Raw genomic sequence first — 11,443 nt, forward strand, 5'->3', positions numbered from 1 at the left:
CGGCGGGGCGGGACGCAGGAGCCGAGGCCGGCGGGGAGCGACGGGGGAAGGGGGCAGCTCCGGGGCCGGAGAGGGGGGGAAGCATGACATGAAGACCCCTGTCTGCTGCCGGGCCGGAGGGAGCCCGTTCTCACCTCGCTCTTTCTTCTCCCCGTAGGCTTCCTTTGGGAGTTCGAGCCCAGGTTCGTCCTCGCCCACCTCCTGCTCTGGCACCCGGCCTGCCGCCCGCACACCACTGTCTCCTTCCTGCTCCTTTCCAAATTTATCCCCTCGTAGCTTTCCTAACGCTTCATGTGCACGCAATTAACCGCCTGCCAGATTTTTAAGAGAAGGAGATGTGCGCTGTGGAGTCCTTCCCTTAACTCCGGTTGCAGTTTAGTAATTGGCTGCTCGGAACCCAAACTGAAAACAAAGTTTTGTAGTACTTTTAAGTCAGCATCTCAGTAAAGCTGTGTAGCGTGGAGAGAGACTGCTTGTCTTGTTGCTGATAACTACAGACTTATGTAAATTTTTTACTTCTTGGTAATAACAGAAAATGTTTAAAATCATAACGATAAGTAGTTTTTAAGGCTTTAACTGCTGCTAAGGTTCTTTAGAATACTTTACACAAGCAAGCATAGTTAACATCAGCAGGGCTACTCTTGGAGAAGTATTTGGGGAATGTATTTGCTTCTGTGTAACTGCCCTCTGCATTGGCTGTTATCTTTTTTAGCTACTCTTATGAAACTTATTGAGTTTGTATTTTTCGATATGGTTTTAAATATTTTAAATGGGATATTGAGCATTCAGAGCTACTAAAGCAGTGGGACTTTTTTTATCTAAAGTATGTGGGTGATACAGAACTTCCACTTGAGTTACTCAAACGTAAAATGAGTTAGAACAGCAATTAGAAGCTATAATCTTGAGCACCCATATCTATAAATACATATTAGATTAAGACAGTTGACACTTCCTTAAAACTGGATCAGGATGTGATGGCCAATAGCAGGAAAATTCAACACACAACATTGTTATTGTAATTGGAGTAGTGTTATCAGCTATACTGAAAGTTCTATGAGACTGTAATATGAATAGCATGTGAATGAAAAGCATTTTTGGCCTGAATGTTTCTCTACAGTATGATATTATGAACTTTCACAGTACTGTCTTATGCCAGCTAAACAGACAAAGTTTACTTTAATTACCTGCATACAAGGAATGAACACTTAGCATAAGTGCTGAAAAATTAGTTGGATGCTTTAAGACTCAGCAGTGTTAGTATATACAACTGTCTCTTTCAAGGCTGGAAGCAGTGCAGAGAGGGTTACTGCTTTATTTTTCTGAAGATGGAAAATTTGTAGCTATTTCCTTCAAAACTTCTGAAGAAGTTCTTACATGGAAATAATTCTTAATAAACTTTTTCTTTGGTGCTTGTAAGCTAAGGATTGCAACAGAGCACTAGTGTGTAAGAACTAGAAGGGGAAATCAGAAGTTAAAGAGAAATACCATAATCTGTTTCTTTTCTCCATCCTGAAAGCCATAAGAAAGTGAACAGTAAAGAACAAAACAACCCTGTAATTCAGTGGTTTTCATTGTAGAACACTGACTTCGTGGTGCAGAATATTTGCATCTTTAAAACTTGTTGAATCTAATGATAACCTTTCTAACAGTTGACAAAATGCACTTAAAATAATAGCAGTACTTTTTTGATGACTTGTGACTATCCTCGAGTAATGAAAAAGTGTCTGTTGGACCAGAGAGCTGTCACAATGGCTTGTTAATTAATGTGATCCATTAGAAGCATTTTGTTATTTCTGGTACATTTTCTTCAATAGTTCTTGAAACTCTGCTATGTTTATTCTTCCTTTCTAGATCAAGTGCTAAGAATTAAGTTAGTTTTATTAAAAGATCCATCTGTGAGGCTGAACTAATCTGAAGCGAGTCTCACTGTTTATTTTGCTGTTAGTAGGAAGCTGATTCAAACCTAAGTTAGCTGTTTTACCAGTGAAAAACTATGCTTGTTGCCATATAAATCACATAAATAGAATCAGAGTCTATAAATCACAGTCTTGCAGCATCTGTGACTTGTATGCTTTGTACCTTAATGGTGATTTCAAGGACGTTTTGAACAATCTTCTATTCAGTAAAATATTAATTTGGGATTGTACTTTCTGAAGCTTTGTTTTAGTAGTTTAGGTACTTCTCCCAAGTACTCTCTACTACAAGAGAGAAAACTGCATCTATTACAAATACGAAAAGGGAAGGCCAGCTAAAAAAGCTGAATTTGTCAAGTAGTTAGGAATTTGTTCCAGTTACTCCACTGAGAGTTCTGACCCTGTATGTAAAAGAATTCATGCAACCGTATTTTTTTCTGTGATGTAGTTTCATATGTTGGTATAGGAAAAAAATGACTCAAATTAGGTTTTTTTGATAGTTGGCTCTTTATCGTCTGAGGATCATGACTTTGACCCATCTGCTGAAATGCTGGTACATGATTATGATGATGAGCGAACTCTTGAAGAAGAGGAAATGATGGAAGAAAGCAAAAATTTCAGCTCTGAAATTGAAGATTTAGAAAAGGTAAGAGTGACTCACTGTCTCGTAAATGTTGTCCATACATCATGTAACTTTCCTAGTGAAAAGAACACTCAACCTGTTCTTCAGTATTGTATAATGCAGTTTCCTGCAACATGCCTTTGCAGCTTGTTTAAAAAAAGAAAAGAAAATCAGATTTGATTACGATACAGCAGTGCATCCTCACAAAAAGGCTGAACTTGGCTTCTCAAAGATATTAGTGTTATGTTAAGTTCATATTCTTTTTCATTTAGTAGTCATTTCACTTTGGTAGAGAAATCGCTGAAGCAGGTTTTAGAGTCCTGTCATCTAATATCACTTATCACTTCTAAGTTTTGAAAGTTGGATCTAAGTTGAAACTGTATATTTTGCCTACTGTTAAGTGGCAGCTAGCTGTATTTCATTCTGTTGGTCAGGTTTTGCTTTTCCAATATGCAAACAAACAGTCCTGTTTTAGGCATGATGGACCACGTTCATTTGCTACGTAAATGGTAGTTCTCTGTCTTAGTTTCATCAGTTTGGCATTCGGTGGGTGTACAAAATCACCAGCATGCTCCCTGGCTTTTTCTATTCCATTTTACACTCTTTAATTACATGTTTTTCCTACTTACACCTCTTGTTCATCTGTGGCAGTGCATCACCTATTTTAAACACCTGCTGAATGCTGAACACCCACAAATTGATGCTGCTTGCAGTACTGTTCGGTGACCCACTTACACCACTCAGCATAACTGCATATTTTGGTCAACAGAGTTCCAGGAAAGTGTAATTTTTAGCATCAAATATGAGGCTGTGTTTTTGTAGTCCATGTAAAAACAAATTTTCTAAATGCGGAGCTGACAGTGTTTATACTCCTGATTTTTTTTTTTTTTGTCCTGCTACCTTTACAGTTACATTTTTGCAGATTATGAACTTGCAATTATAATAGCGAAGCAGCTTACCAAGTCTGGTGGTTAAAATGGAGTTGTTATGCCACAAAATTATCTTATTGCTTCTATAATAGAAGGAAGAAGAACTGAGAGCCACTCGTCTTAAACACTTTATTACTTAAGGTCCCAATCCTGGAAAGACTGGGTCATGAGTTTACGGTTATCCATTGTGAAAAGTCTTTGCAGGACTAAGACCTTAGCTGACTGAAGAAAACAAGTAATTTAATCAGTGTATGAGTTCAGCAAGAAATTTTTCAAGGTAGTGTAACTTTTAAAGGTATAAATATTGGAAAATATTTTTAATATTTTGATGGTTTCAATCAGGTAACTAAAAAAATCACTATTGTTTTATTATATTAGGATGCAAGTATGATGATACTTACTAAAATCACTTGATCAAAAGCTGTTGGAAAAAACAAGTTATAAATCAAGCCTTTCTCTTGATTTTTGCTTTCTCTATCATTAGCTGTCTTTCTCCTATTACCTTCTCAACGGTCATTAGAAGATATATTGTGCAGGAGATGGAAAAGAGGGCTTAGAAGTTGCTATATTGGTTTACTTCTCTGGGTTTTTGCACACTTGCAGCTGTAACTATGTAGGACTAAAGTCTCTGAATTTTTCTGCAGTTCTCTCTTGTAGGGGGGTTGTTAGTGTTTCTAGGAAATCTTGTGTCTTGACAAAATACAGGCAAATCATGCTCTATAGTATGAATCAGATAAAGAGCAAATTTATAATAAGTACTCTTTAGTTTCATCCATTAAACACTTTTCTTCAATAGCTTGATGGGACTTCACTATATGCCAGGAGACATGGTTATGAATTATTTCAGTCCTGTGCCTGAAAATATTTGAAATCTTTAATCAAGATTCCTGCTTTCAGTTAAGTTTTTGTTTGTTTTTTACTTTTGTTCTTCAAAATGTGTCTTATCCTTTTAGGCCTGAACTGTTTACAAGTATTTGGCAATATGCTGAAATGTTTGTAAATCCTCTTGTATTAGGAAGGAAACATGCCATTGGAAGATTTACTGGCATTCTATGGCTATGAACCCACGATTCCAGTTATGGCAGGTTCCAGTGCAGATAGCTCTCCAAGTGAACTTGCAGATGAACTTCCAGATATGACTCTAGATAAAGTAAGTCAGAACCGTTTTCCCCTGTATTATGGTTTAAAAGCAGAAATCTAGGTGACGTTAAATTATATTTCACTATCTCTTGATGTTATAAAATATGTATCTTTTTTAATTTCAATATATAATATTACTCTGAATTCACTCTTTTTCAAGGATATTGAGGACCTGACTCTAATTATAATTATCACACTTACAAATGCATAGCAACTTTAGTGACACTATATTACTACGAACGAGAAATGAGTAAGTTAACAGTTCTTCTAAAACACGTCCAAAGAACTTTAAATAGGTGGGTTTTTTTTTTTAATAGAAGTGGGATTTTTTGATAATGTATGCAATGTCCAGAAATAATAATTCTGGCTTCCAACACACGTGTCAAGTATCAAAACATTTGTGGATAACTTGAAAATGCACTCCTGAATGCTTTGGAATGTTGCTTTCAAATGCATATCATTTGGAAAGGTCTCAATTTCGGCGAGTGAGAGAGAGATTGTTTTATGTGCAGTGACTATATGTGTTGCATTGCTGATGTAAAAACCTGAAACTTCAGGTTTTGTGATTTACAAGCTAACTTTGAAATCTGAGATTTTAATCTGGTTTTTGGCTATAAAGCATATGCAGCTAGAAGTTTGGATTATAAAGTATGTAGGTAGTAAGTATATGTCTTTCATCTTTTTTCTCTTTTTTTTTTTTTTTTCTTTCTGTGAGTATGATGTAATGGTAAACTCCACAGAAAGTAGGGTATAATGATGGCTCTGCACATCTGATTCTCATTAGGATTCACGATTGTGTTGAGGCTACAAAAATGTAGTCGGCTTGTTGTCTAATATAGTTCTTTCCCTTCCTAACCTCTATATAGAGGGGTTCAAACATGTCTGCTAGTAGAGGAAGTGTGCTTTTTCTTTCTTAATATCTTTGTTTTTAACCTCCAGAAATGTCAATCTTTTGTGTTTTGGGAAGATAACAGGTTGTCTATTATCTGTAATTGTCCTCTCAGCAAAAGTCTACAAAAGTGCCTGGCTGTTTTATTTCCCCCCCGCAGAGTTTAAGGGGCAACAGCCTTTTAAAGCTTCGGTATATCTGTGATGCAAAGAATGACAGACTTCTAAAGATTTGAGGCGGTTTCCACTGGCATTTTTCATTGGAAGCAGTTGGAGGGACATCTGAGATTGATGCTTGCAGAAGTTACTTCTTGTGCATTTATATTAATAGAAGACAAAGGGGAAATGAACCCCTGTGTTCAACTCTGAAATGAATGGTTATATTTGTTCTTAGATTTAGGAGGAGCAAACTAGCTTTTTAATTAAGGGAGTATGGTCTGCTAAATTTACTTATGGTAAAACAATGCGTTTTAATTAATGAGACTTAAAATTTGCTGAATCTAAATGCTCACCAGTCTGTACTTAATAGTCAGTCTGAGGGTTTGTTTTTTTTTTATTTTAATGATACAGGAGGAAATCGCTAAAGACCTCTTGTCAGGTGATGATGAAGAAACACAGTCCTCTGCTGATGACTTGACACCATCAGTTACTTCACATGAGGCTACTGACTTCTTTCCTCGGCCATTAAGATGTAGGAAACATTATTTTATAATAGTACTCAAAAAGTCTTAGCATTATATATAGCTTCCTAGCTTAAAATACCAAAATTGCAGAGTAGTGCTGACTTTACCAGGAATTGAAAAACAGTGCTTTGCAGGATATTGTACATGAATGTTGTCTTTGGTTGGTATTACTGATTACCTAAAAGACTTATATTTGGTACTGTGCTTAAAGCAAAAGTAAAATTAATTTTTCTACAAATACAGTAACTTCATAATTAATAGTTAATGTGGTATTGAGGAACACCCTTCATGATTTTCAGTATGTTAGTGAATTACATGAATATGTAACACATTCTTTTGAATTAGTGTTTCTCTACTAAAATTTTGCTGCTGCTTTTAAGCCAGTGACTCCTCCATGCAGCCTGTGGATGTGAACTGGGATGCAGTTTCTTTGTGATTCTTTCCGTTCACACATTCATCACTTTTCCATAGGACTTCATGGGGTGAGCGAAAGTGGTTTTATATGGGATGAGGCCTATAACCCATGACCACCAAAATTTCACTACCCGTGGAGCTATTACGGGAAAGATCTGAGAACCAGTGGTTCAGTTATCCAACCTGGACGAGATATTCCTCATTGCCTGTTGCAGCTCATTTGTTCACTAGTGTGCTAGAGTTAAAGCAGTGTGGAGGATTTTTATCACAGTTTTAATTTGGCAAGTATCTTAAGCTATTCGTGGGGGATTTCATTCTGCTGGAGAAGGGGGATGTACTGCCTTAGTTCATCAGCAATCGTAGACCTTTGCATGCTGCTGATTGTGTGTAAATAAGACATTTGTATTGAAAGAGAGATACAAAAACCTTAAAAATCATAATGCTCTTTTTTCAGTTAAGCAAACCCCAAACTTGCTGGCACTTAAACATTGCTTGTGAACTGTTAATGAATATGATGCTGGAAGTGTGGCAGCTTTATAGAAAAAATGGTTAGCCCCTCATCTTACTGAGGATTAAGAAACAGTCATCTTTGTTTTCAGCTATCATAGTTTTCTATCAGAATGTTACTTGCTCTATTAGAACTTTTGGCTGGACATTTTAAAATCGAATATCCACCATTTCAGGGAGGGAGATGTCAGTTCTCTGTGCTGTTGGCAGTTTCGTCTTTTTTTCTGATCTCTGTCTGTTTCTCAGATACTAAGATAACATTAAGTTTTAAGATAAACATGTCTAATACATAATACAGGCTATTTTATTAAATTTGCATTAATTGGAAAAAATAACTGCCTACAATTATCCAGGCATATTGTTGTTTCATGCATTCAGGTTAGCTTCTTGCTTGCTACTTGTAACAACAAAAAGAGATGGACTGGTGATTGTAGTAATGACTACAGAATAAGAGCCTCAGTCTATACAGTCTTGGATATTGTCTCTGTTGTTGACGATTCTGTTTAGTTGTGATGAAGCTAAAATTGCAACCCTATTAATGAGCATGTTGTCTCTGAAGTTTGAGAATACAAAATAGCTTTTATTGTATCAGAACTGTAGATTCCATTCTGCCAGGGATTCTACAGCTATAAAAATAGAATTACTTGAGAACCCAGTACCACAGCGTTCCAGATTCTAAAATATGAGTTCTTCTATGGAGTACTGTATTTGAATTGCTTGGAGTGCTCTGCTGTATTTCTTCCTAAGGAAAAAAAAAAAAAAAGATTAAAGAGGAATAAGCAGTCTTTGCTGTCTTCTGCTTATTCCATTTTGTATATCTCTCCTGTATCTTCACTCCGGGCTGAGGCAGCCTTGTTTTAAGGGAATGTTTTGAATGCCCATTAAAACATCTGATGAAAGGTTTTAGTAGGTAATAAAGACATGCCTTCAACTTTACTTCGTTTGTGATTAACCTGAGGCTAAGTCATAGCCCTGGAAGTTCTCTGTTTTTCTTATACTTTTTCTGTAAGGTATAAGCCTTTATTGGGGAAAATTGGTGAAGAAAAATGATCTAATTTCCTTTTGACTGTTAGAAATATAGTAGATTGTCTCAGTTGCAGTGGTGATAAATGTTTCAGTTCTGCAGTATACAAGTACCAGTGCTTTCTGACTTCATGCTAGTTTGATAGAAATGCAGATTAACAGACTTCTGATAGAAATGTAGATCAACAGACTCATGATAAGCGTCTCCCAGATTAAAAAGAGGTGCTCCTTTCAAAAGTAAAGGATATCTTGTAGTTCTGTGTTTGAACTGAAAATTATTCCTAGCTAAAAACAAACTTCTTTGTGTCTGAAGCAAACACTACGTGTGATGGAGATAAGGAATCAGATGGTGAAGATGTAGAGGCAGACAATGGCAATTCATCTGAAGATTTGAGAAAGGTAATAATTATATCTTAAAAAATAATTAAAAAACCTGCCAATTCTTCTGGAATTCTCTGCTAAATGCCAGGTTAATGGCATTTTTAATGCTTCAATGGAGGCATTTTTAATGCTTCCATACACAAAATACTGAGTTAATACCTTTCTCTTTTCATTTTTGTTACACCTTCAGGAAATAATGGTTGGTTCACAGTACCAGGCTGAAATTCCACCTTACCTTGGCAGATACAGTGATGATGAAAAGGGTAAGTTCTTCTGACTGTTTTACTTTTTATTTTATGTTTATACATAGCAGTTGATGGGAAAATGTTATTTAAGTTCATAAGGTAAATTCAATGGCTTAGTTAAAGTCTCAGAGACCTTAAAAAAAAAAGGGGCACTAGAAAACTGAAGTAACACAACCATGTAATTATGTCTCAGAAATGTGATTCTTCAACTTTGAGAGGACATTCTTAAGAAAACATCGGAGGCTGGATTACAGTGTTAATTCTGAAGTGTCTAGTAATATTAGGAGGCAACAAACTGCAGGTCAAGAAGGAAGTATTTTCATCAGAGTATCATAACTGGGCTATGAGTATGTAACGGTTTACACTGAAGATCTTCAAAATAGTATTTTTCTTTGCTTGTTTTTTGGCAAGCACAACATTGTTGGTTACAAAATGGATATGGAAAACAAAGCAATAAAATACTTTAAATTTCCATAGCGTGAGTAGAAGATGTAGGTCCTGATACACTGTCTTTTAAAAAATATGATGTTTTAAGTATGATGTTATTCCAGTGTAAATTTAAGTTGAAAACTGTAGTTGTGCTAGAGTAGAAAAAATAACTCATTTAATAGAGTTTTATTTGGTATCTTTAGAAACCTTCACTATGAGAAAAGTATAGCCCATATAGCTGTGGAATTCAAAAAGCAAATAGTGAAAGAAATTCGCTCATGGGTGGAACAGCTGTGAAATTAAGGAACAGTTTGGGGGATACGTTAATAAATGAAGGGCATTCGTTTGTTTTTTTTTTTTCTGTAAATTTCAATATTCTGTAAGTTACTTGTGTTTGAACCGTAACATTTCATGGGAATATTATTCTAGTGAAGTATATCAAGTCTTTTCACCATTACCAACTGCTTTTTTGAAGAATGATCCTTTGCAATAGAGAAGAAGAATGGTATGGATGGAGCTGGAAGCATTAGCAAGTGAACATCTCTTGAGTTGCTTAAGAGACCTAGGGAAGTCTCCTGTTTTCTAAGATTCAAGCATGATGCTTATGGGTTGTAAGAAATGGAGGAGTTAGAACTGAATTTATCTGGATAGTCCTTTTACTATTTACACATCTTGACTTCTCAGCCAAGAACTAGAGACGGGACAATAACCAGAGGATGAGCAGGACAACTTTCTCTAGAATGAGCTGGTGCTAGAAAGAACCAGTGAGAGTCTTGTCTGCTGGCATGGCTAAGAGCAAAGAGGTAGCTCCCAGATTGGAGAGCCCAAGGAGCTCCTCTTGAGATCATCAGTCATGGACTCCAGCAAGAAGTGCTGGCTTGTCTTGATTGATAAAGGAGGTTGAAGCTGCGCATCAGTGGTGCTCGGAGAGGTTGGACCTGGCTGTAGGGGTGGAGGATTCTGTGAAAGCCTCTTCTGTACTCCCTGAAGAGCTTGTGATGGCAAATGGGCTTATATTTCTGCTGTGTAGTCCCAAGTACCAGAATTGTGCTAGAAGGCAGTTCTGCTCTTCTGTAAACCTTACACTTGTAACATGTCTGTTTGAAATCTTTCCATGTTCTTAAGCTGTAACAGAACTTTCAGAGGAGATGTAATTTTATTCCTTACCTTAGCTTAATATTGTTTCCTGTAGTTTTATGAGAGATTTGAGAATCTTCATCTCGTCTACTGTAACAACCATTATGCTTGTGTGTTTGAGTTGAATAACTCTCTAATTTTGTATCACCAAGAGAGTACGTGAAATAATATGTGCAATGTTAATCACATCTATTGATCATAGTAAAGGATTTATAGTTTAATCCAGAATTGAAACAAGTGCACAGACTGACAAAGGTTCAGGCCAACTCTTGCGTATTTCCAATATATTTTCTGTCAAATAAGCTATTTAAGAGGTGCATATATGATTTCAGTGTACTGTGAAGGAGGACTGTACACCCTGATTGCTTGTAAGGTATGCAATGTAGAAGTTCTTAACAGCATTCAGTTGTTAGTGAATGGAAAAACAAATTACCACACTGAGACCTAGATTTCCATTCTGTTAAGTAATTTTTGGCAAATTTTAGTTGAAAATGACTGATTAGCCACCTCCTCTTTTTTAAATGTAATACTTGAAATATTAAAGTAATATCCTACACTCTTACTGTAAACTGTGGTTTATTTTTTGAAAACAGCTGAATAAAACTGTGAATGGTTTTGCTAGTTTGTTTATAGGAAGATGATGAATACATAGACTTGAATCATCTAGCTGTCAACAAGCTGCTCCTCTGTAAAGACTCTTCGTCTGAAGAGTTCAGTCCCTTATCTCATCCTCATAGAACCTGGATCTCTTTGCTATGTCACACTGCAGTGTCTGTCTCTTAACTCAGGCTTTTGGGGGAAAAGTGAGCTGCAATTTAAAAGTGGCATGATGGTGCTTGATTTGAATACTTCTGTGTTCCTGTTCTTTGTGAAATAGCTTTTAATGTTACAGCCTTAAAAATGTCACACCTAGCGTTAATGGATTTCTGTTTTAACAGCCTATGAAAATGAAGACCATTTACTTTGGAAACCTGATGTGATCTCAGAAAGTAAAGTTAAAGAATACCTTTTTGAAACCTCCTTAAGAACAGGAAATGAAAAAATGATTGGCAGAATTCCTGAAGGACTACATACACGGGACAATGAACAAGTATGTTTTATATCCTGTTCCTTTTGTGACACATTGCTTTGT

At 36.3% G+C, this 11,443-nt stretch overlaps 1 protein-coding gene across 1 annotated transcript in view; it reads left to right on the forward strand.

Annotated features, from left to right (window-relative positions):
- Positions 1-158: 158 nt before the first annotated feature.
- Positions 159-11,443, forward strand: part of MIER3 (mesoderm induction early response 1, family member 3) — a 22,517-nt gene continuing 11,232 nt past the window's right edge. Inside the window, exons 1-7 of the mRNA XM_009326927.1 lie at positions 159-182; positions 2,414-2,559; positions 4,480-4,614; positions 6,063-6,183; positions 8,433-8,518; positions 8,691-8,763; positions 11,250-11,401. Coding sequence (XP_009325202.1) covers positions 2,461-2,559; positions 4,480-4,614; positions 6,063-6,183; positions 8,433-8,518; positions 8,691-8,763; positions 11,250-11,401 — 666 coding nt within the window. The 5' untranslated portion in view covers positions 159-182; positions 2,414-2,460. The remainder of the gene's footprint in view (positions 183-2,413; positions 2,560-4,479; positions 4,615-6,062; positions 6,184-8,432; positions 8,519-8,690; positions 8,764-11,249; positions 11,402-11,443) is intronic.

The sequence above is a fragment of the Pygoscelis adeliae genome, unplaced genomic scaffold (assembly GCF_000699105.1).
Source record: "Pygoscelis adeliae isolate BGI_AS28 unplaced genomic scaffold, ASM69910v1 Scaffold116, whole genome shotgun sequence".
In the NCBI taxonomy this organism is placed as follows: Eukaryota; Metazoa; Chordata; class Aves; order Sphenisciformes; family Spheniscidae; genus Pygoscelis; species Pygoscelis adeliae.